Genomic DNA, 26,028 nt, shown 5'->3' with positions numbered 1-26,028 from the left:
GAACTAGCCAGTACATCCACTTTAAGAAAGAATTAATCCTTTTGTGGTCAATCAAGGAGAGGGAAAAGTGGAAGCCCTTTGACCTCTCCTCACGTGACCGTAACTGTGCCAATCAAGTGGGCTTCTTTGTCCTGGATGGTGTTGAGCTTCTTGAGTGATGCTGCAGCAGCACTCATCCAGGCAGGTGGAGAGTATTCCATTCTACTATGGACTTGTGCCTGTAGATGGTGGACAGGCTTTGAGGAATCAGGAGGTGAGTTACTCGCCGCAGAATTTCCAGCCTCTGACCTGCTCTTGTAGCCACAGTATTTACATGGCTGGTCCAGTTAAGTTTCTGGTCAATAGTGACCCTCCCAAAATGTTTATGATGGGGGATTCAGCGATAGGAATGCTGTTGAATATCAAGGGGAGATGGTTATATTCTCTCTTGTTGGAAATAGCCATCGCCTGGCACTTGTGTGGTGTGAACATATTTTGCTGCTTATCAGCTCAAGCCTGAATGTGGTCCAGGTCTTGCTGCATGCGGGCTCGTACTGTTTCTGTATCATTCGACATTGATAATGCCATTGAATGTCAAGGGGAGATGGTTAGATTCTCTCTTGTTGGAAATGGTCACTGTCTGGCACTTGTGTGGTGCAAATATTACTTGACAATTATCAGCCCAAGCCTGAATATTATCCAGGTCAATCTGTGCGCTGGTACAGACTGCTTCATTATCTGAAGAGTCGCAAATGGAACAGAACACTGTACATTCATCAGCAAATCTCACCACTTCTGACATTCTGATGCAGGGAAGGTACTTGATGAAGCAGCTGAAGATGGTTGGGCCGAGGACACTGCCCTGAGGAACTCCTGCAGCCTAGTCCTGGGACTAAGATGATTAGCCTCAAACAACCACAAACATCTTCCTTTGTGCTAGGTACGACTGCAGAAAATTGAGTGTTTTCTCAACTCCCATTGACTTCAATTTTGCTAAGGCTCCCTGATGCCACACTCGATTAAACGCTGCTTTAATGTCAAGGACAATCACTCTCATTTCACCTCTGGAATTCAGCTCTTTTGTTCATGTTTGGGCCAAGGCTGTTGAGGGTTGGATTGAGTGGTCCCGGCAGAGCACAAACTGATGAGCAAGTGCTTCTTGACAGCAATATCGACAGCTTCTTCCATCACTTTGCAGCTGATTGAGAATAGGCTCATGGGGCGATAATTGGCCCACAGCACCTCATGGATGCCCTGTTTTAAACTGCTTGATCTGTTCTGAATCTATCCCATTTAGCACATTAGTATTGCCACAAAACATGATCAGCGTGAAGACGGGACTTCATCTCAATAAAAAACTATGTGGTGGGTACTCCTACCAGCACTGACATGGATAATGCATCCGTGACAGGTAGGTTGGTGAGGACGAGGTCAAGTTAAACTTTCCCTCATGTTGGTTCTCTCACCACCTGCTGCAGGCCTTGTCCAGCAGCTACGTCCTTCAGGATTTGGTCAGTAATTGTGCTCCCTAGCCACTCTTGGTGTTGACCATTGACGGCACCCATCCAGAGTACATTTTGTGCCCTTGCTACTCTCAGTGCTTCTTCCAAGCATTGTTCAACATGGAGGAGCACTGATTTATTAGCTGAGCGAGCGTGGTATGCGGTAATCAGCAGGAGGTTTCCATGCCCATGTTTGACCTGACGCCATGAGGCCCTCATGGGGTCCGGGGTCAATGTTGAGGACTCCCAGGGCCACTCCTTTCCAACTGTATATCACTGTGCCGCCACCTCGGGTGGGTCTGTCCTGCCGGTGGTACAGGGTATACACAGGGATGGTGATGGAGGCGTCTGGGCCATTGGCTGTAAAGTATGATTTGATGAGTATATCTATGTCAGGCTGTTGCTTGACCAGTCTGTGGGACAGCTGTCCCAATTTTGGCACAAGTTCCCAGATGTTAGCAAGGAGGACTTTGTAGGATTGACTAGACTGGATGTGCCTTTGTCGTGTCCACTACCTAGGTTGATGCTGGGTGGTCAGTCCAGTTGTATTCTCATACATTTTCCTAGTGGTTAGATATAACTGAGTGTTTTTCCAGGCTATTTCATTGGGCAGTTAAGAATGAACCACATTTCTGTGTGTCTCAAGTCACATATAGGCCAGACTGGATAATGACAACAGTTTCCCTTCCCCGAAAGGACATTAGTGAGTCAGATGTGTTTTCATGACAATCCAGTAATTTTGTGATCACTATCACTGATATTAGCTTTTTATTCCAACTTTGAGGAAGTGACAAAGATGATTGAGGAAGGAACGGCAGTGGATGTTATCTATATGGACTTCAGTATAGCCTTTGACAAGGTCCCTCATGGCAGACTGGTACAAAAGGTGAAGTCACACGGGATCAGAGATGAGCTGGCAAGATGGATACAGAACTGGCTCAGTCATAGAAGACAGAGGGTAGCAGTGGAAGGGTGCTTTTCTGAATGGAGGGATGTGACTAGTGGTGTTCCGCAGGGATCAGTGCTGGGACCTTTGCTCTTTGTAGTATATATAAATGATTTGGAGGAAAATGTAGCTGGTCTGATTAGTAAGTTTGCGGACGACACAAAGGTTGGTGGAGTTGCGGATAGTGATGAGGATTGTCAGAGGATACAGCAGGATATAGATCGGTTGGAGACTTGGGCGGAGAAATGGCAGATGGAGTTTAATCCGGACAAATGTGAGCTAATGCATTTTGGAAGATCTAATGCAGGTGGGAAGTATACAGTAAATGGCAGAACCCTTAGGAGTATTGACAGGCAGAGAGATCTGGGCGTACAGGTCCACAGGTCACTGAAAGTGGCAACGCAGGTGGATAAGGTAGTCAAGAAGGCATATGGCATGCTTGCCTTCATCGGTCGGGGCATAGAGTATAAAAATTGGCAAGTCATGCTGCAGCTGTACAGATCTTTAGTCAGGCCACACTTAGAATATTGCATGCAATTCTGGTCACCACACTACCAGAAGGACGTGGAGGCTTTGGAGAGGGTACAGAAGAGGTTTACCAGGATGTTGCCTGGTCTGGAGGGCATTAGCTATTAGGAGAGGTTGGATAAACTCGGATTGTTTTCACTGGAACGACGGAGGTGGAGGGGTGACATGATAGAGGTTTACAAAGTTATGAGTGGCATGGACAGAGTGGATAGTCAGAAGCTTTTTCCCAGGGTGGAAGAGTCAGTTACTAGGGTACATAGATTTAAGGTGAGAGGGGCAACGTTTAGAGGGGATGTGCGAGGCAAGTTCTTTACACAGAGGGTGGTGAGTGCCTGGAACTTGTTGCCGGGGGAGGTGGTGGAAGCAGGTACCATAGAGATGTTTAAGAGGCATCTTGACAAATACATGAATAGGATGGGAATAGAGGGATACGGACCCCGGAAGTGCAAAAGGTTTTAGTTTAGGCAGGCATCAAGATCGGCACAGGCTTGGAGGGCTGAATGGCCTGTTCCTGTGCTGTACTGTTCTTTGTTCTTTGTTTATTTAATTAACTGAATTTAAATTCTTCAGCAGGTGGGATCCAGACTCATGAACCGGAAATTTACATAGTGGCAGTGGCCCCGGACACTGGCTATAAAGTTAGGGGTGAGCCCGCCTCCGCTGGGCCTGGAAGCCATGTAGCAATTTTGGCCTTAATTAGCATCGGTCGGGGCTTCCGCCCCTCTGAGGCAGGGACTGCACCCAGCTAGGACCAGTAACAATGAAGGAGGCACAGAAAAAGGTAAGCGGGGATCGGGCCGCACCGAGGATAATCGGCTGGGTGCTGGCAAGGCAGGGGTTGATCGAGACGGCAGGGGGAGGTGTTCCAGCGTGGGCTGCTTGTGCCACTAGGGGGGCCCTGGGGCCCTTCTTGGGACACAGGGTACGCGATCAGGAGGCACCCGCCCCCCACCCCCCAACCCAGCTCACAAAGAGGCTGCCAGGTATTACTGGGCAGCCTCCTAAGGTGCTGAAGTGACCAGCAGCGGTGGTAGGAGGCCTTTAAGTGGAAATTAATTGGCTACTTAAAAGCCTCAATTGGTCTGGAGTAGGCGGGCTGTTTTCCACCTCTCCCGCCACTGGTAAAATAGCAGACAGAAACAATGCCCCCTGCCCACCACTCGATCTTACACCCCTCCCTCACCCACCCCTTGCCTCCTAGCCTGCTCCTGGGGAGGGCATAAAATTCCGGCCGTGTTTCCGAAACATTAGTCCATCCTTTGGATTTCTAGTCCAGTAACGTAGCCAAAGGGATTTAGATATCTCCGAATGTCAAAAAAAAAGGTGCCTCCTGGTTCATTGGCTTCTGCTAAAGTTGTATCTGCACATCTTTAATGATAAGTTATATTCTGTTTCACTGCTTTCATGTAATAAAATCTTAGGAAGTCAAAAGAAGATGCTGCACGTAACTCAATAGAGATCATTTTAACTTTTGGCGATCGTGTAAAACAGGCGATGTCAGATTCGACCGTCCATCACCAAAAGTCTTCTTATGAAGTTTACGCAGTAGTCTCACAACAGTAGGTGTTACTTTCTGGACACAGGTGCTACAAAATTGATCTTCCACTCAGAACTCAGAGCCCTGCAAAGAACTGGGTTTCTCAGGTCTAAGAAACCATCGCAAACATCTGGATAAATTTAATAACATGCATCGGGTTTAGAGGTGTCAGATTGAACAAGTTACCTCTTCAACTCATCAAGCGCCACTAGACAGAGGCACATTGCCTGTGCTTGACTGTTAAACAAGCCATTAACTAAACAAACCAGCTGTTTCCGGTGCACTCATAGCAAAAGAAAGAAAGCCTCACTGTTTGAATTATTTACCTCTTCAATGACCAGTATTTTTAGGGGGAGGCAGAGGCAAACTAATAACTGGACACAATGGGTCAGTGCGGAGAGTGGATCTTGCCCCATTTCCAACCCTCACCAGGCATCTACTAATCGGACATCTATCGATATGCCACTCGTCCTGATGAGATTTTGGGGTCTAGCATTGTCAGGCTCTTCAGCTAGGGGGAAGGATCATGTCCATTGTAGTTGAGACTGATGCTGTCCTTGTCCATCATCCACACTTTCCAGTAATAGATACTGGATGGTGATCAGGAGCAGGGTTTTATTTTCCTTCCTCCTTTTGAGGCACTGTTAAGGCAAATTGCAGCAGCCCAACGACTGCTCTAGTTGACAGCTAACTCAGCAAAGATAGTGAGTTTCCATGTTCTTTTCTTGGCTCGGTACCAACTCAATTGCACTTGCACGGTTTTTGATATCTATGCAAAACTAGTTTCATAAAAATGCATTAACATTAAATGCATTGATAGGAAGGAAGCATGCAGTATTTAATAATTGAAGAAGAACTGGTCATGATGGGGAAATGTTCTGACCAACTCTGCAGACCGAGTATTGAGAAAAGAGGTGGGGTCAACAAGATGGCATCATCTCCTCGATGTCCTGCTACTCCCAGGCCTGAGCCCCGATTACTTGATGCCAACAGGATACCAGAGTCCATTGCAGCAGAGTGACAGAAGTGGACTTAGTTTATTGCAAGGCATGGCCTGGATTACCCCAGAAGATTACAGCCTGCACCATTTAAATGGCCATCTGATAAAGGGAACTTATTTCATTGTGGCCTAAACTATTTAGCAAATGCTGCCAGCTTTGCCTGTACATGGATTTCCAGTGCCACATTTTTTCTCCCTCCCTTCCACCCCAACAGGCACTTAAGATACACCAATACCGATGTTGGCACTAGCCTAATTTATTTAAATAGCCTGATCTGGGAAACTCCTTCTACCAGTGCACCACAATTCCTGCTCCATCACAGTCGAGGCAGCAGAGCAAGGCTGTGGATATTCAGGATCTTAATGTCTAAACAACATACGAAAAGGCATCATCTGGGTGAGGGACCAGAAGTGACTGCTGAATCACACTCCCTCAATGTCCAGTATTTTTAGGGGGGAAGCAGAGGCAAAATAATAACTGGACATGATGGGCCAAACTGGGCTCCTTCAACGCTGTAAATTTCTAAGATTCTATGATTGAATGTGAATATTTGCTACTCAATTCAGTTGTACCAAGATCTTGAAGCCAACAACTGTGTAGCCAGGTCCAACACCTGCTAAAAGCACACAATTTTACAGCCAAGTTACCTTGTTCTCCTTTGACACATTTGGGAAGCTCGAGCATTTTGCTTCTTCAGGCTTTTCCTCTGCAGTGCTGTTAGTCTCATCAATTACAGTCTGGACAAAGAAAAAAAATTGGAGTAAAGTCTCTCAAGTGCTGGAAGAACTCTTTGCCTAACTGTTCAAAGATGTGCTGTTTTCCCTTTGACTCTAATGGTCAAAGGCTACAGTGGTGTCTTACATACTAAACAGAATATCCAGAAGTTGGGATTGTTTTCCGTCGAGCAAAGAAACTCGAGGGGAGATTTAATAGAGGTGTTTAACATCATGAAGGGGTTTGATAATGTAAACAACAAGAGTAAATAAGGAGAAACTGTTTCCAATGGCAGTGGCTCAGTAACCAGAGGACACAGATTTAAGCTAATTGGCAAAAGAATGGGGGGGGGGGGAGGGGAGGTCAGGATTTATTTTAAATGCACCGATCTGTAATGCACTGTCTGAAAGGATGGTGGATGCAAATTCAATAGTGACTTTAAAATGAGAATTTGATAAAAGCTTGAAGGGGAAAACTTTGCAGGACAATGAGAAAAGAGTGGGGGAGTGGGAACTAACTGGATGGCTCTTTCAAAGAACTGACATAGGCACAATGGTTTGAATGGTCTCCTTCTATGCTGTCTGATTCTCTGAAGTTTACTGCAGTGGCAGAGATAACAAAGTTCCAAGTATCACTTGCAGTAAAGCTTTATTTACTCTACCAAGGTCTCTCAGCAGAGCTCCAATCCAATTTGGAACTCCTCAGCAGCTGTGGCTCCCAGTTGCAAACATGAGCATTTTAAAATCGAACTGCCACAAACTCAAAACACCCATCCAGGCAATAAGTAAAACAAATGGTGCGCAGGGATGTTTGATTTTAAAAGGACCTGAAAAGATGCATTTTGTTGCCTATGTAGAAATTAAAACAAGTAAACAAGCTTTTTGGCCAAACCAGTCTATGTTGGCATTTATCATCCGCATAAGCAGTAATCTAAATCCCTGCTCTGTTCCAGATCCCTTTATTCCCCTTTCCACCAACCACACACCAACCCATTCTGAAAATTTAAATGTACTATTCAACATGGAGGTTACACAGCCACTTAAAAGCAAACAAATGTGAGGAGAAATAAAATATTTAAGACTTTGAAAGAACAAAGCATCCTTAATTTACTACTATGTTAACTGCAAAATTGTTAAGCCTGATTGCAATTCGAATGATTGGTATATCCCCATGATTTATTATCGTTACATTCTTAACTGCAGTGTCATTGTGTAATCACCTTGAAAATTTGATATCAAGCGGGGAATCTTGTGTATATAAGCCATGGAATTGCCTACTGTAACTCAGGTTGATTTTGTGAGGTTTTGGGACAGTGCTGGGCTCCATAAGGACATGCCTGTGTGGGTTGTGTGTTGGCTACAGTCAGTGGGCAGTGTTGAACCCTCTGGTTCTGACCTGATCGAGCTGCCCCAGTGAGTGCAGGATGAGCTGCCTCGGCTCCAGGTGGAGGGGCTGGCCGACCGCCTGGTAGGGTTTCCAGCTGACTGACCGGTAGCCCTGCTGGCTCAGCTGATTCTGCCTCCTACAGTAATTCTCGCGGAAAACTTGTTGCCTGCTCGGCTCGCAGGGGCTGTAGACAGTCAGACTCCGGGCCTTCACCTTCAGCCCTTTGGAAGGGGGAAAGGGTAGAGGCTTGATCATCACAAAACTCCGCGGCTCCAGGACTTTGCAGCCTGTGGGCATGACTGAGAAGGGGGAAAAATGTCATTTAAAAAAGTTATTCAAAGTTTCTAAAAAGTTTACTGTTTTGCAATTTCCAACTTTAAAAAAAAAGGGCAAACCTGTTGTATCTCTGTGTGAAGTAATTAAAGAGCTGTTTTCCTCAATGTTTCTGTCCCCAACACTTTACCCCAGTTTGTTTAGTTTCCCTGGGTTACAGCCGCAGCCGGGCGCGCTCAACTCCAGGAAAAAGGGGTGCATTTTGTCAGCTGTTCCCTTCAGTGCAAAGACGATTAATTTTCCACTACTCATTTTAATTTACAATAAAATTTAATTAAATATATCATTTTAGAAATCATTACATCGTTTTTGTTATTATTTGAACCAAATGCAAATATGTTTAACTTAACTTCTTCCTCCCTCCCCCCTAAAAGTGTGGTATAGTCTGCATTGCAGCCTTGGATCAAATGGGAAGGTTTAAAAGATTGACTTAGCAAGTAAAGGCAGCATCTGTGGAAAGAGAAACAAAGTTAGTGTTTCAGGTCAATGACCTTTCGTCAGAATGATCCCTTTGGAATGCCGAAAGGGGAGGGTAAAGGAAGCTGTGCATGGTGGTGCCATCATGATGGAGGGGGTTGAAATGGCGAAGGACGATCTGCTGAATGTGGAGGCTGGTGGGGTGGAAGGTGATGACAAGGGGAACCCTGTGGTGGTTCTGGGAGGGAGGGGAAGGGGTGAGAGCAGAAACGCGGGAAATGTAGTCAAACTACAGCTACACTTCTTCCCACCCCTGTAAGGATTCTATTCCATGCCCAGTTTATCTGCCTCCATCTCCCCTCAGTTCTGAAGATGCTACCTTCCATATCAGTGCTTCCAACATGTCTTCCTTTTTCCTCAATCATTCTGGAATGTGAGTGTCCTCACATTCAATGTCTAGTGCTCACAGTCCATTTTGAGTTAAGTGGACCAGGGAATAGTCCTTTGTCTCTCCAAGCACTGTCTGTTATATGCAAATGTTTTTCCAGTCAAGTGTTTACATGCCTCATTCTTGGCAGGTGGGGGTCTGCATGACACCTCCACACACAGCGGAATAAAATGCGATTTTTAAAAAAGAGCATTTCATTAAAAGGGACTAGAGGAAAGATAAGGACAGGAACACACACATGCATCTCTCTCCTTCATTCAGAACCCTAACAATTGTTACAGACTGTCTTTTCTTGCTGGTAGTGCTGCTTTAAACAGCTGTTTCTGGCATCCCAATAAACATGCAGTTTTTGGGGCAGTTTTTTTTCAGTTTGCAGATTTCCATGACTGCCTAAAGGGGTCTTTGTTCTTGTTGAGGTCTGCAGGGGGGGAAGGGTTAGGTTTAATTAGGCCTAGGTGGAGTTTCTGTTCAGGGGCAGTGGCAGTGGGCGGTTCCCCTTTAAACTCTCTTTCAGTGCCTTCATGAATCATGCAAGGGCTTTTCACCTCAGGGGATGGGTGGTTCCCTTTTTTCCTGACTGTGGGGCGGAATTCTTTGCTAATATTCTCTTTGTCCTCTGGGACACTCCTGCTTGCAGGTATTTATCCAGATTCTGCTGCACTCCCCTGCGGCACTTCAACTAGGTGAGGCATCACCCTCACAGTTTCTCTGCCCTCTTGAGGACTTTCTTTGTCTCTGCAGGTTCCTGTAAATGCTGTTAGCAACTCTGGTGGGGTGCTTCTAGTGTCTGCATTTATATAGGAGGATGTGGGGTCTAATTTTTCAAACATTTTGGGGTTCGCTGACCAGACAGTAGGGGTTTTCTTCTGAGATTCTTCCCGGACTTCCTTTAACCTGCCTTCTTGGTCCCTTTTTCCCCTTTCCTTTCTAACCTGTTGCCAGCCTTGTGCCTGTCTGTCCCCTTTTGTTCTCGGCAGGGGTCTCTTAAAGTTCACCAGCCCTCTGCTGGTCCTCCAAACACCGATACAGGACTTAGGGGTGCAGATTTCACTAGAGGTTGGGGTTTCCCCTCAACTTGGCACATGTGGCAACTCCTGCAGTACTCCACCTCATCTTTGTAGAGCTTTGGCCAGTCAAACCGCTGTCTTGTGTAGACTTTGGTTTTTCATATACCGGCATGTATAGCCACTGCAATCTCGGGCCATTCTTACTATTTCTCTCTGGCACCTCTGTGGCACTACTAACTGGTAAACTAATGTCCACTCCTTGCTCTCAGGTCTGTCCATTTCCTCATCAGTACCTGATTCGATACATTGTAGCAATCAGGGACTCCCTCTGCTTCAATTTCAGACTGGGCAGCCTGTGCTAACGCTGTCAATACTGGGTCAGCTCGCTGAAGCTCAGCTAGGGAAGATCTATTTAACTCATTCTCTGGGTCTTTTAACTTTCCAAAGAAAGTCTCAGATAGACAGACCTCATGGCCATCTGCCTGCAGTGCCAATGCAGTCTCCTCCAGGGGAGCTGGTTTGACCATGGCCTCACTCATTACACATGCGGGGAAATTGCAGGAGACTGTCTCCTGCCACTGTCCTGTCTCTCTGACCTCCTGTGGTCTCTTTTTCACGATGGGGAAGCTACCACCTTTGTCCCCACCAGATCATTACCTAGGAGCAGGTCAACCTTGTCCACAGGCAAACTAGGAGCAATCATTATGGTCACCAGTCTCTGGGGGAAAGGTCAGGCCTTTACCCAGTAAAAGGGACCTAGTGGCCCCTGTGTCCCTGAGGATTACTATGGGCTTGCTTGTCCCACTCAAGGGATAGGGGGTTACTGTCCGTTCAGACACAAAACCCTGATAACCTTCTGGAATCCTATTAAATTTTCCTGCACTTGCAGCCGTAAGCTTCTTGGGTATGACATACTGCAGTTAAAACCACAGCTTGTTCTGCTGTGCTTTCCATCAGATTCACTTCTTCACTGAGCGGGTGTGCCCTGATTAACCCGACAGGTTTTCCCTTTAGTTTCCAGCAGTCAGCTTTCAAATGCCCTGCTTTATTACAATTGAAGCACACAGGTCTCCGGGTCTCACTCCTGCTTGCAGCACCTTACTTTGTGGCTGGAGGAGTGCCCCCTGTGTCTCTGCTTTTCTTTCCCTCCCAGGACTGCTTGGGCTTCTATCACCTTCCCACCCTTTGTCCTTTTCAGATTTGTGGGGGAGATTAGGAAAGGTTTTCCCCTGGGAAACCAACTTATAAATAAGAGCAAACTTATCAGCCAGGACTGCTGCCTGCCTTTATGAGCCCTTTGCTCTTCTACATGTGTTTTTATGGAGAGTGGGAGAGAGTTTTTAAATTCCTCTAGCAAAATTACCTCTCTGAGATTTTCATAGCTGAGCTGTACTTTAAGAGCCCTCAGCCACTGGTCAAAAGCCGCGGCTTATTTCTGTCAAATGCCAGATAAATTTGATCTTGAGGGTTCTAAACTTTTGACGATAGGCCCCGAGGATAGCATTTTTTGCCAGTTCATAATTTGATGAACTCTCATCTGGCAACATGGAATAAACCTCATGGACTTTTCCTACTTATTTGCTGTGTAACAACAGAGTCCAAGCTTCAGCTGCCTGCTTTAACTGCCTTGCCAGTTTTTCAAAAGACACAAAAAACGCTTCCACATCTCCCTCATTGAATTTTGGGATCAGTTGGGAAAGTTTTAATAATTCTGTACCCAGCCCTGAATTACACTCCTCCATATTGGCTATCTTTTCACTGAGATTACTCTGTCGCCCCTTAGTTAACTCAAGTCGTCTCAGCTCTCTTTCTTCACATTCTTTCTGGAAGGTTCTTTTTCTTTGTCTCTCCTGTCTGTCTCTTTATTTCTCCTGTCTTTCTATTTCTTCCCTTTCCTTCTGGAAGATACTTTCTTTCTCTCTCTCCTGTCTCTCTCTTTCTTTCTCCTGTCTCTCCCTTTCTCTTTCCCTGTCTTCTAATCCGTGTTCCGCGTTTCCTTTGTTCCAATTGTATCTTTGCCAGTAATACCCTGTCGGAGTCTACTTCTAACCCTGTTTCTGCTTCTTCAGATTCAAGGGAAAAATGGTTAGCCACTTGCCTTAGGAGTTCAGACTTCCGAGCCTTGCCAGGTACAGTGATCCCACACTGCTCAGCCATTTTTCTCAACTCCTCCATGGGCAGTGCTTTTAACTTATCCCAAGTTACTTCACCCTGGCTTGGAGAGCTAATTGCTTCAGTTGCAGACATGTTAGTATTCAATCACACACAACCACAAGAAAACCTGTATTGAAATCCTTTCACTTTTGTTTGGGATCAATTTGGTTTCCCACTTCCAGTTTCTCTCATTTGTCAAATCCAGGACATTAGTCCCCAAATTTCTAGGGGTTCCCTCTCAGTCTTTGCCTGGTTTAACCGTAACGGGGTTTAATATTTTTACAAAAACACTGTGTTTTAGCACCCCCTTAGTGAATCCTTGTTCATCGCTTTCCAATTGTAAGGCAAAGAAATGAATTCAGACAGGTTTTCTTAGATTTAAACAAGAAAGGTAGAAGTTTATTAATCTTAAATTCTAAACCGGTTAACGACTATGAATATGTGATGCGACCATGCGAGCATGCAGACGTGATAAACACACATGCAGATAGAGACAGAAAGGTAGAAAAGAATAAAGGGGAAAAGTTTGAGGCAATAGATGGGTTTCAATTTTATTGTCCTTTGAGTTAGCTGTGAAGTCTTTGGTTGCCAGTCAGACTTGCGATTTGTTGGGCCCAGTGCATGCTTCAACTTGTTTTGAGGTCAGAGTTTTTTCTTTCTTGAGGTTTACGTGTCTTCTGTGGGTCCGGTGGCTTGGGAGAAAGCGAGAGAGAGAGGCTTCCTTGCTCCAGCTTCAGTTTCAACAGCCTTCTGCCTCTTTTTCTGTGGCACAATTCAAAAAACCCCAGGTTGCCCAGCAGGTTAGTCATGTGACTAGCTGGTTTGACCACTTCTGTTTGTGGATTCTGCCATCTTAGCAGTCATCCTGGAATGTGAGTTTCCTTACCTTCATTGCCTGGTGAAGTGGGTTAACTGGACCAGGGAATAGTCCTTTGTCTGTCCAAGCACTGTTTGTTAGTATGCAAATGTTTTTGCAGCCAAGTGTCTGGTATTTTTTTAACAAGTCCTTTCTTCACTCCAGCAGCAGTTTAAAATCAATGTTCATATGACAAAATTAATATACCTCATTCGTGGCAGGTCTGCATGACACTACTCATGCATACTGGGAAGATCCGAGAATTGATTCCTAGTCTCCATTGAGTCCGTCAGGTAGTGGGATGCCACAATTGGCCTCAGTGCCCCTGGGCTAGGGAGGAGAATTTTTTCTTTGAGCTGTTAAATAAAGATCCACAGCATTTCTGTATTCTCAGTTGACGACGGTATCACCTAACTGAACAATAATGGGGGCCAGAAATAAACTGGATCTTATATAATTACACATGCATAGTTTGTGTAAGGACACAGCAGGTCCAAGTCATTCAGAATACACTACGAACTGTGCTAGATAAGAATGAGTGCTGATTCTTGCACCCCAGGTTACTACATATATTTGCAAGCTGTGGAAATCTGCAATATTTGGGGAAACCAATCCCAATGTTTGTTTGCTGAAATTATTATTTTGTTAAAGTTGTGAACCGGCTTTTGAAAACCTTGCGTTAGCCACACATTTAATTATGGGATAGCACACAGGCACAGTGAGATGGCAAAATAAGTGTGCCATGTTTCTTATCAGTTATTTCTCAGATTCCACTAGAATGTGCAAAACTCGCAACAGTGTGTTCATTGCCTTATTACTGTCACCCTCTGCAATGCCAGTTCATTAGGAATGGAATTTGGAGCAGATTGCTCATACCCTGCATTACATTATTTTTGACCACTTGTACACTGAAATATGCAACCATTTCACTCTAAATTATTACCTCTGTCTGATTTACGGAGTCCCCATGTCTCAGAAAGATGTATCAGTGCAATTGATAGGATCATCGGACAATATTTTGTATGTTTATAAGAAATTGCAGCACAAGTTATGTGAATCTTTAGCAGTCTAGGTGAAATAGAATATTATTGTCAATAGTATAATGAGTGAGCAAAGTGAAAGAAATGCGGCTGTGTCATTTGACTCCTTTTTCACCAAGTTTTCTTTGCTTTCCTCCCCTGCTCTCCTAGTCCCTACAGGGATTGAGTTTCAAGCATTCCAGCCTGCAGCAGCCTGATCAGCTATTTTTATTCATCAAAACAGAAAATGTCGAAGGGGTATCAGTGCTGAGTCTGATCTAGCCCTTGTTCATCACCCACACATGCACACTAACAGCAGGATTCACTAGATAGAGATGCAGCAGAAATTCTGGCTCATTTTGTGTGACTAGGGCTAAATTGCAATGGAAAATACAATCTAGACAACATAAATGTTGCTTTGTCCTGAGTAGTTGGCATTTATATTTATTTAATTTTGGCTGCAGTAGAGGGGACTGGACAACATGGTGGGTTAGCACATTGGCCTTTGACCTCTGGGTCATAGGTTAAAATCCAACCCAAGCTTATGAGACTTCTCTTTTGCTGACTATAAAGCTGTATACAAGATAGCTTTAATAAAAACAGTAAATGCTGGAGATACTCAGCAGGTATGGCAGCATCTGTGGACAGAGAAGCAGAGTTAAAGTTTCAGGTCTGTGACCTTTCATCAGAACTGGCAAAGGTTAGAAAAGAATTAGGTTTTAAGCAAATGAAGCGGGGCGGGGGTGGTGGTGGTAGTTTGGTGGGGAAGAGAACAAAAGGGAGGTGGGTGCTGGGGCAGAGGGCAGGGGAGATTAAATGACAAAGCTATCATGGGACAAAGGCAAAGAGAGTCTTAATGCTTGTGGTGAAAGACAAAACATCAGTCCAGAGACAGTGTTAATGACAGAGTAATGAGCAGCTCTGTTCAAAAGCATCACATGAAAAATAGGCACATGGTTAAAACAAAAAATAAAATATAAATGAAAATTAGAATTTTTTTTTATAAAGGCCAGCCATGCTCTGAAATTGTTGAACTCAATGTTGAGTCCGCAAGGCTGTAGAATGCCTAATTGAAAGATCAGGTGCTGCTCCTCGAGCTCACGTTGATGTTCACTGGAATACTGCAGCAGGCCAGGGACAGAAATGTGGGCATGAGAGCAGGGGGGAAGTGCGGGGTGTTGAAATGGCAAGCAACTGGAAGCTCGGGGTCATGCTTTCAGACTGAGTGAAGGTGTTCTGCAAAGTCGTCACCCAGTCTACACTTGGTCTTCCCAATGTAGAGGCGCCCGCGTTGTGAGCAGCAAATACAGTATACTAAGTAAATTGAAGCAAGTACAAGTAAATCACTGCTTCACTTGTAAGGAGTGTTTGGGGCCTTGGATAGTGAGGAGAGAGGAGGTAAAAGGGCAGGTATTACACCTCCTGCGATTGTATGGGAAGGTGCAGTGGGAAGGGGACGAAGTGCCGGGGGTAATGGAGTAGTGGACCAGGGTGCCACGGAGGGAATGACCCCTTCGGAATGCTGACAGGGGAGGGGAAGGAGAGATGTGTTTGGTGGTGGCAGACAAATCCTTTTTCCTCAACCAAGGATCCCCCCACCCCCACTGTGGTTGACAGGGCCCTCAACCATGTCCGACCCATTTTCCGCATTCTACCCTCACCCCTTCCCCTCCCTCCCAGAACCGCGACAGCGTTCCCCTTGTCCTCACTTTCCACCCCACCAGCCTCCACATCCAAAGGATCATCCTCCGCCATTTCCGCCACCTCCAGTGTGATGCCACCACCAAACACATTTTCTCTTCGCCTCCCCTGTCAGAATTCAGAAGGGATGTTCCTTCCACAACACTCTGGTCCGCTCCTCCATCACCCCCAACACCTTGTCCCCCTCCCATGGCACCTTCCCATGCAATCGCAGGAGGTGTAATACCTGCCCTTTTACCCCCTCTCTCCTCATTATCCAAGGCCCCAAACACTGTTTCCAGGTGAAGCAGTGTGTTACTTGTACTTCTTTTAATTTAGTATACTGTATTCGCTGCTCACAATGCAGTCTCCTCTACAATGGGGAGACCGCTTTGCGGAACACCTCCACTCAGTCCAAAAGCATGACCCTGAACTTCAGATTGCTTGTCATTTCAACACACCCCCCTGCTCTCATGCTCACATTTCTGTCCTTGACCTGCTGTAGTATTCCAGTGAACTTCAACGCAAGCTCAATTAGGCACTGTACAGTTTTGCAGGCTCAACTTTGAGTTCAACAATTGCAGAGCATGACTGGCCTTTTTAAATTTTAGTATATATATATTTTTTTTAACCGTGTGCCTGCTTTTCATGCTTGTGCTTTTGGACAGAGCTTTTCATTACTCTGCCATTAACACTCTCTCTGGACTAATGCTTTGTCTTTTACCACAAGCATTAACACTCTATTTGCCTTTGTCCCATGACATCTTTGTTATTTAATCTATCCTGCCCTCTGCCCTATCACACACCTTCCCTTTTTTACCTCTACTCCATGAAACCCTGCCCCCACCACCCCCCCACCCCCCCACTCCCCCTTCACTTGCTGAAAACCCACTTCTTTTCTAACCTTTGCCACTTCTGATGAAATGTCACTGACCTGAAACGTTAACTCTGCGTCTCTGTTCACCGATGCTGTCTGACCTGCTGAGTATTTCCAGCACTTTCTGTTGAAATTTCAGATTTCCAGCATCTGCAGTATTTTGCTTTTATACAGGATAGCTTTGGTCATCTCACGCTGGGGCTTCACTCCTTGTGGGATGGACATGGGCCCACAGCAAATTCCTCATAGTTGGGCAAAAATAGTCCCTAAATTGGGATTGTTACTCGAATAGCTCAAAAAATGTCTTGTATGGAAAGAGTGAAAAAAATCAAACTGATATGGCAGAGGGTGGTCCTCTGAGGTTAAGGTTGGGACAGAGCAGCAAGAGCTTTTTGGTGTAACTGGATGTGCTGTATCAAAACTGAGAGCAGTTGATGTCAAAGTGGAAAAGTGTTCCATTTCCCCATCAGTGACAGATATGCAAACAGAAAAGACAAAGACTGTAAAAATGTGATGTAAATTGCAATAATGGCTGCCTATGGATTTGCAATTCTGAGAATGTAATTTAGAATTTAAAATGTTATGGGAAATATTCACGCTGGCTTAAATATCCTGCATTTAGTGAGGCTTTTGGTAACTTCAGAATACATATGAAATAGGCTTAACTGAGTAAAATGATATTCATACAAACCCAGAGGGAGATTACCTGTGATGATTCCAAACATAATTTAGTACACTGTGAAGCAATCACTTTCCAAATTCACATCTCAACCTATGCATGAAATGTACATTAGTTCTGAAACACAGTAGTAAGACAGAACATTAAACTCTGAGCAGAATTTGCATCAGACACATTATAAAGCATTATGAAGATGAACTGAGCTGCAGATTGAAGTCTTCTACAGCTTCTAAATGGCATACACAGTTGGTGCACACACTGGGGGATTTTGGAAAAGAAATTGGAATGAGGTTTAAAACCAGCTGCTGATTTATCACCCATTTGTTGTCCAGCTAAAGTTAAAATTACTCCCATAGTGTGAAATTCCTCTCCAGTCTGTCTATCTATATTATATGTCCAACACACTAAATGTCACACACTGGATGCTATAATCCAGACATCCCACACTGTGAATGAACATCATGTATCTTAATGTCAGTGCCAGAATATTTGCAGCTTCTTAATTTATTTTTTCACAAATAAAGCCAGGGTTCTTATTTGTAACTGAAAATGCTTACATCTGGCATAGGAACACAATTTAAAGATTTTGCTGGCCAATTTTGCATGGTCTTGTTAAAAATTGACTCAAGCGCAACTCGGGCAGCCAGTGGGCAGTGGGTTTTTAAAAAATGGTTTTGTCCGACCACCGCCCTGGACGGTACAATAGTCCGATGAGAATCCCCTGGGGGAATTTGTCATTTAAAAGGTAGACACAAAAGCGCGACAGCAGCACGTAATATTTTGTAGACAGGAAAGCAAAGCCGAGTAGTATGGTGTTCGATTGTATTTGTGTTAATGTGAGGAGTATTAAAAATAAAGTTGACAAGTTATGGGGTTATGATATAATGGCTGTGACAGAGATCTGGATTTAACATGGGAACTAAACATTCCTGGCTACAATGTATTCAGGAGGGATATGGAAGGGAAAAAAGATGGCAGGGTTGGGGGGGTAGGGGTAGTGGTGGTTGGTGGCATGGGTGTGATTGAGTGGCAGTATTGATCAAGGATAATATTATAGTTCTATAGATGGACAATATCGTAGAGGGTTCAAAGACTGAATCGACTTGGTTAGAGTTAAGGAACAGTAAAGGAGCCGTTACCTTGCTGGATGTTCACTATAGAACCACAAATAGTGAGAGAGATAGAGAAGCAAATCTGTAGGCAACTATCAAAGAATGTTAAAATACTGGCACAATAATAGTAATGGACATTACCCTAACATAGACCAGGGAACAAACAGAGTAAAGGAAAATGAGGGTGAAGAATTCCAGTGCTGGACCTAATTCTGGAGAATGAAGAAGGGTAAGTGGAATATGTTTCAGTGAGAGAACACTTGGGTAATAACGATCATAACATAGTTATGCTTAAAGTAGTTATGAAAAGGGACAAAGAAAAGTCAAAGGTGAAAATACCCAATTGCAAGAGAGCCAATTACAGTGCTTTAAGAAGGGATCTAGCAGAGTGTAAGGTACATCTGACCCTACACCAATAGGTTCCATAATTGATACTTTTATTTTGCACAAGAGCAAGGATTAATACATACAAGTATATAAGCAATAATTAGCAGAGAGCAAAGGATTATATTGTCCTCTGGGTGGGGGCTCAGAGGTGTGTAACCTGGCTGGCTGATCTTGTTTCTCTTCCACAATTGTCTGGCCTCGCTATATATTTATACACTATCTTAATCAGCACCTATCAATGTAATATGGCATGGGACTGTGTAAAAACCAGGCCGATTAGCTCTGTGCAAGTGGTCCACATGTTAAACTGATCACAACCTGATCATGTGCTGGAGTCTTGCATCAGTCACATTATTTTTAACTTGTGTCAACATGCTCTTAGCTATTATTTTTGACAGTTATCTGCCTCCTTCAAATCACCCTTTTTCAATTATGTAAGCACTCCTGCCGAACTGTGGTTTGTGTTGACACATTAAGCCTAACTGGTGTGGCCCGGAGTTTGCAGCTTCTCCGTCTGCGGTCAGATGTCATTTTCACTTGTCCTGTTTTTCATCATCTAACAACCCTGCTAATTTAATCAGCTCCTTACAAAGGTGGACTAGAAAGAAAGTTTGGTCAGGAAAACAGTAAATGAGCAATAACAGGCCTTCAAGGCAGAGACAGTTCGATTATAAACCAAGCATATTCCCATATAAGAAGGAAAGATATGGCATATAAAGCCATTGCTTGCTGGATGACAAAGGAAATAGAGGTTAAAGTAAAACAGAGAAAGGATGTTTATGGCAAATATCAGGCACAGAATACAATCAAAAACCAGGCAGAATACAGAGTGTGCAGGGGCAAAGAAAGTGTATGAGAAAAGATTAGTGGGTACATAAAAGGGAACCCAAAACCTTTTATAAACATATAAAATGTAAAAGAGTTGGGCTGATTCGGGACAAAGAAGGATATCTTGTGTAGGCAGAGTGTACGACTGACGTACTGAATAAGTACTTTGTACCTGTTTCTGCAAAAGAAGCAGATGAAGTTAATGTTGCAGTAGATGAGAAGATTGGATCGGATAAAAATAGACGGAAAGTAAGTGCGAAATATATTAGCCTTGCTCAGACTTATCAAATCAACCACGCCAGATGGGATGCATCTTAGGTTGCTGAGGGAAGCTAGGGTGGAGACAGCAGAAGCTTTGAGCGCAATCTTTCAATTCTCCTTGCATATTGGAATAGTGTCAGATGACTTGAGGATTGCAAATGTTACACCCCCTTCATAAAAAGGGGAGAGGGATAAACTTGGTAACTACAGGCCAATCAGTCTAATGTCAGTTGGGGGAAAGTTGCAAGAGACCCATGTCAAGGACAAAATTAATTCTCACTTGAAGAAGTAAAGGTTAATAAAGGACAGCCAGCATGGATTAGTTAAAGGCAAATCTTGTCTGACTGACCTGATTGAGTTCTTTGATGAAATAACAGAGAGGATTGATGAAGGGAATGCAGTTGATGCTGTGTTTATGGACTTTCAAAAGGTTTGATAAAGTACATCCTAACATCGTTTAAATCGATGGCAGTACTTGGGTATGTCGTTGGCTTAGGGATAGGAGGCAGAGAGTAGCTGTGAACAGATGTTTTCCCAACTGAAAAGAAGTATGCAGTGGGGTTTCCCAAGGGTCAGTATTAGGACCAAAGTTTTTCTTGTTATATAAAGACGATTAGGATATAGGATGTACAATTTTAACAATTAAGGTTGCGAGTTGTAATTGCTCTGCAGTCTTTAGACGAATGGTAGGCTCAGTTACAGATCAATATCTTAGCTTTCTTTGCGAAAATGTGACATATCACCCTTTATAATAAACATCAATAAATTACAACTGAATGCTCTTTTAAAATCTATACAAGAGGAATCCTGCTGGATTTTCTGACCTTGAGGTAACCTGGTCTCGCCCCCAAGTAAAGAAGTCAAGCAGTTAGTAATTATGAGAACCTTCCAACAGCAACAGTAATTAGGCTCTAATAGTCCTCAGAAGTGCCTGTATAGATCATTTCTGCACAGAGCATACCTGAGTTGAGTTGCAGATCCCAGGCTTCCCCTAAGCACTGCTAAAAGAGACCAACTAATAGCCATTGTTACGACCAGATGAGAAAGAGGTCGAGGGTTCCCTTTCAGCCTTCACCTGGTCATACTGTAACAGGGTTTAATTTTAAACAAACTGTGTTTTAACTCCCCCCTTGGTGAATCCTTGTTCACCACTTTCCAATTATAAAGCAAAGAAACCAGCACAAACAGGCTTTCTTAGGTTTAAGGAAGAAAAGTTGAAATTTATTAAACTTAAACTCTAATTCATTTAACACCTACGGATACATGAAACGCCCACGCTAGCATGCATGCGTGATCCACATGTGCAAACAGAGACAGAAAAGAGCAGAAGAAAAATAAAGTGGAAAAGTTTGAGGCACTATCTGAAGTTTTTGTTACAGTTCTTCGAGCTCACTGTAGAGTCCTTGATTGTAGATAGATCTTGCTTTTCATTGGGGCCCAGTATTCTTCTAAAACCTTGTTCGCTGTAGGAGACTTTTCTCTCTTGGGGTTCATGTGCCTTCAGTGGATTCAGAGGCTTGTGTGAAAGAGATGGGAGCAGACAGGAGAGATCTTCCCAGTCCAGGAGCAAACAGACACTTTGCCTTCAAACTCTCTGTGGCCAGTTCAAAAGAAAACCCTGGAACAGCCAGGTAGTCATGTGACCAGCTGGTCTAACCAGTCCTGGCCCTTGTGGATTGAATCCTCCTTAGTAGGCCCTGGAATGCGCTTCCTCACCTTCGATATCTGTTAGTATGTAAATTATTTTTCCAGCCATGGCTGATCTGTTTAACAAGTCGTTTCCTCACTCCAACAACAGTTAAAAATCGATGTTCATGACAAAATTGATGTGCCTCATTCTTGGCAGGTTGGGCATGACACCATATAGAAGTGGCATGCATCCATCAAGCACGCAAAGTGAGTGTGACACAAAAAAAATCCTGATTGGCTTTAAACTGTCAAGAACTAATGAGAAATAATACTTCTCTGTCCCTGTGCACATTTTTCACCAAATTGTTAAAGCTTCTCCCACTGTTGGTCCCTCCACCCCTGTGACAGCATAACATGGCATCTACCATGTGAGATCCAACAAGTTGCTTATTAAGAGTATTATGGCCAGGTGAGGAGGGGGGGGGGGGGTCTCAGGCTCCCCTCTCACCCTTCCTCTTATTTGACCACAACAGGGTTTATTCCATTTTTAAACAGTGGTCATGTTTACCACCTCAGTGAATGTTTTACCTTTTTACCTTTACTATGATCATGAAAGAACCAATTGGAGAGGTTTTCTTGAGTTTAAACAAGAAAGAGGTAAGTTTATTACACTTAACACACTTACCCTGATTTTAAAATACTAAACAATATACGCTACACATTCGCGCACGAATTCACACAAGAATCACACACACGCAAATAGATTACAGTGGGAAAAATAGATTCGGTAGTTGGATTAAAGTCCAGAATAAATGGAACTTAAATACACAGTCTGTGAAGTGGATGATCTGGTAATCCTCGGCTGAAGCTGTATTCTTGAAGTCCTCGCTGGTCAAAGTGCACTTTGTGGTTGACCTGCTTTGCTCAGGGTTTTCGTGAAGGCAAAATTGTGTTAGGCTGTCCTCCCCTGGTCGCTGGTTGTAGCAGTCTGTAGGCTTGGAGTGTCCACAGTGACAGACGGTTTTCAAACTTGATGTTTTCTGGGGAGAGAGAAAGAGGGAGAGAAAGGACAGCATGCAGCTTTCTGCTACTGCACACTAGGTTATTGCACGTCTTCTGTGAGTGTAACAAAACCCCTGTTTTTGCAGAGATGGATAGACGGTCACATGGTTCTCTCAATCCCCTTTGTTTTTAATGAGATACAAGGTTCAGAATTGGCTCCACAGGTTCTCGGATGCCAATATTTACACTCGGAGGGGTTTGTTTTTCAAAGTCAATGTGTCAGGATGGCCTTGACTGCCGTTGTCAGGCAAGCCCCCTACCTGCCAAGAATGAGGAAAATTAATTTTGCAACATGAACATTGCTTTTAAACTGTTGATGATGAAGAAAGAACTTGCTTTAAAAAACATTTGGAAACTTTGGCCGGAGAGAGACATTAGAATATCCACAGACATAACTTCAAGGAACAATGGGGCTATTCCCTGCTCCAATTTAATTCACAATGGACTTTTGATTACCAGACATTGAAGGTGGAAAGACTAGCATTCCAGGTTAATGGCTCAAATGGACGAATACACAAACATATGTGGTCGGACCAGTTTGATCATGTGGCTGGCTGACTGTTGTTGTTGCTTGAATTTTGAACTTGCCACAGAGTGTTTGAAACTCAGAAATCTGTTAGCTCCTGGACTAAGAACACCTCTCTCCTGTCTGGTCTCATTTAGCTCTCACCAGCTTCAAAAACCATTGAAGACATATTAACACCAAGAGAGAAAATTCTCCTATAGTGAACAAGGTTTAAGAAGAATACTGGACCTCAACGAAAAGTAAGAGCTGTCTATAATCAAGGACCCTATGGCGAGCTAGAACCACAGTAACAAGAAACCCCCTTTAGAGATGGCCTCAAAACTCTCCATTTTATTTTTCTTCTCTTTTCTGTCCCTATTTGCATGTGTGTATCGCGTATGCATGCTAGCGTAGGCGCGTCGTATATCCGTAGGCGTTAACCGTATTAGAGTTTAAGTTTAAGGTTTAATAAAATTTAACTTTTCATCTTTAAACCTCAGAAAGCCTGTTTATGCTCATTTCTTTGCCTTATAATTGGAAGTGGTGAACAAGGATTCACCAAGGGGGAAGCTCTAAACACAGTGTGTTTAAAATCAAACCATGTTACAATAAGAGCAGGTGAAGACAGTAAAAGACCTCTAGACACCTTTCTCACTTGGTCGTAACACCTTGCTAATGAAGCAATCTTAGGTAATTCAATTACTTAGAGCAAGCCATTGTTCTGGGTCCAGGGCTTCTCACACTTCTGTCTGCAGTCAGGCCTTTGAATGTGCAAAGGTGTTTCAGATGCAAATTGCGGTGGCCATCTTGACTGCTAGTTTTGTTTTAAAGTTACTGTAAGATTTTGTTTTCAATTAAAAGTCTAATGTAAGTTTCCAACTGATGAATTAATATTTCTCATTTGGCGTATCGTGTTTTCCTAACAAGAGCAAGTAAACAGTTAAAAGATGTAATAACTTGCAGCAACAGTTGCAAGGATGAAAAATAGACAAGATAAATAAGAGCACTAATCCAGCATTAAGAATAAAGAATAATCAATATACAACTAATCAGGAGGCCTTGATTTTAACTGGGGGATTCGGGGGGGGGGGGGGGCGGGGGGCGGGGGGTGGGGTGGTGGGGTGCATTGGGGGTGGAGATTTGTGGTGCAGGTTTGGGCAGGTTAGTTTTGATGTCACTTTATAACTCACCCGGGCAGGACAAAAGGAAGCCTGGGTTATTTTAACTGCCAGGCTTCATTTGATTGTTGTCAGTGGCAAGCAATGATACTCACACACCCTGGAGTCTGCCTGAAACATGCCAGCACTGCTGCATAGTACTGGTAGAGAGCTTTCCAGAGTCAGGGTGCTTTAGATCAGCTCCCAGACTAGTTCTCACTTCATTGTTTTTTAATGGAGCTGCTCCAGGCTGAAGGTGGCTTTGAATTATAACTGATCAACTAACTGGGACCAAATTGAAAATCAAAGCTGGGACTTTTCTGGTTTCTGTGGATCATTACGGTGTGGAACATTCATCCTGTAAGCATCAGAGGAGCTTCTTTCCTTCACGATTTAAAAAGTTGATTCATCATATCCTCCCTTAGGGCCTATGGCTTCTCCTCCCAACAGTTGGAGTGGTGTTGATATATAGCCCACAGGCTCTGTTATCTCCACTCCTGATGGTGTGTGGCAGCTACAGCTGATGCAGTGCCCAGATGGGTGATAAGCAACAAACGTATGGGCTAATTCACCTAATACTTGCATAGTTAACCTCAGTTCCACAGTTCCCATAGCAATGCTCAACCAAATCATAAAGAAGACAGGATTCTGTTCCTAAGACTCCTGTGAAGAGTTTGATTTTCTGAAAAACACAGAAGGCTGAGAAGGAAAGATGACACACAGAATGGTTACGTGAGAATGATCTCCAATTCACTTATGTTGGTGGATGTCCCACTTGTTCTTTGCTGGAGGGCTAATGTTAACTTTGGCCATACTTCCATAATTACTGTTTCCTGACTCAGTGAGATTACACCTGCTGTTAATAGGAATTAAATCAGCAATTCTCCACATCTGCATTCGTTATACTACATTACTCAGTGATTCATGCGCAGTGCAACAGGCTTCAACAACACTTCCCTGGAAGGTGACTCGCATTGACAGCAGTTTGTGCCAAATGATTTGTCGCAAAGCCAAGGTAAACTTCCTCTTGTGTAAATGTGATAGAAGGCTTTATTTTAGATATCATAAACATTTTACCAAATGGCCCAGTTGGTACAGGGACTCCCAAAGGCAGAGAGAGCCATAAAGTACCTGGTCTGCCTCCCCAGACCGTGCTGAGTTAATTTCACATACGGGGTGGGGGAGGGGGGGGGGGGGGGGATGGTGGTGCGGTGGGGGACGGGTGGTGGTGGTAAAGGGTAAAGGTGCTACAATTGTTCTCTCTCTGGGCGAGAGGAAAGAAAAATCATTCAGGATTCCCACTTCTGATTTTTGTGTTTGCTTAATGGCGTAGTGGTTGTGATGTTGGCCTAATAACGCAAAGGTCATTAGGTCACATCCTCAGTGTAGCAAGTTGCAAAATTAGGTCAGATAAATCTTGAATTATATAATTCCTAGATTACAACAGTGACAACATTTCAAAAGTAATTCACTGGCTGTAAAGTGCTTTCAGATATCCTGAGGTCATGAAAGGCACAATATACGTGAAAGGCTTTCTTTTAGTAATTTATAGTAGCAGAAAAGATTGGCCATGAAACCTGCCAGATTGTTGTAAAAGTCCAAATTGGTTCACAAGTGTCCTCCAGGGCAGGAACTGCAACCCCTGTCTGATCTGACCTGCAAGTGATTCCAGTCCCACACTAAGCAGTTGATTCTTAATGTGCTTACAGCAACGAGGGATGGGCAATAAATATTACTTTAGCAGTGTTACCCACATCCAAAGAAAAATATATTTTTAAAATTGTCTGTGTAGGTGCCAGGTGAGGAGAGAATCAGGTGTGACATGATGAAGGTAATTTTCATCTCTCCCCTGCCCTCCGCAGGCTGAAAAATGGGGCGATATGCAAACAACATTTTTAAAAATGAAATCTTCCCTTACTGGCTTTAAAAGGCCCACCCAACTCAATTTTCAAGTAGGCCACAAAATGGAAAACCAACATGCCCACCTGAAAGAGGTGGGAATCTTATTACAATATCTGGTCGAG

The 26,028-nt window shown here is 43.8% G+C and overlaps 1 protein-coding gene across 3 annotated transcripts in view; it reads right to left on the bottom strand.

Annotated features, from left to right (window-relative positions):
• Window positions 1–8,077, bottom strand: part of LOC137382999 (coiled-coil domain-containing protein 60-like) — a 109,687-nt gene extending 101,610 nt beyond the window's left edge. For 2 of the 3 annotated variants that reach the window (XM_068055584.1, XM_068055585.1), the window contains exons 1-3: window positions 7,989–8,077; window positions 7,603–7,892; window positions 6,141–6,230 (exon numbers count right to left, since the gene is read on the bottom strand). In XM_068055584.1, the coding sequence (XP_067911685.1) occupies window positions 6,141–6,230; window positions 7,603–7,890 (378 nt within the window). In that variant the 5' untranslated portion in view covers window positions 7,891–7,892; window positions 7,989–8,077. Of the gene's footprint in view, window positions 1–6,140; window positions 6,231–7,426; window positions 7,515–7,602; window positions 7,893–7,988 lie in introns of those variants that run through there. The other variant, XM_068055586.1, reaches the window with a different exon arrangement.
• Between the last annotated feature and the right edge of the window lie 17,951 nt (window positions 8,078–26,028).

This window comes from Heterodontus francisci, chromosome 23 (assembly GCF_036365525.1).
Source record: "Heterodontus francisci isolate sHetFra1 chromosome 23, sHetFra1.hap1, whole genome shotgun sequence".
NCBI classification, from domain to species: Eukaryota; Metazoa; Chordata; class Chondrichthyes; order Heterodontiformes; family Heterodontidae; genus Heterodontus; species Heterodontus francisci.
This window is presented reverse-complemented; position numbering and strand designations above follow the sequence as displayed.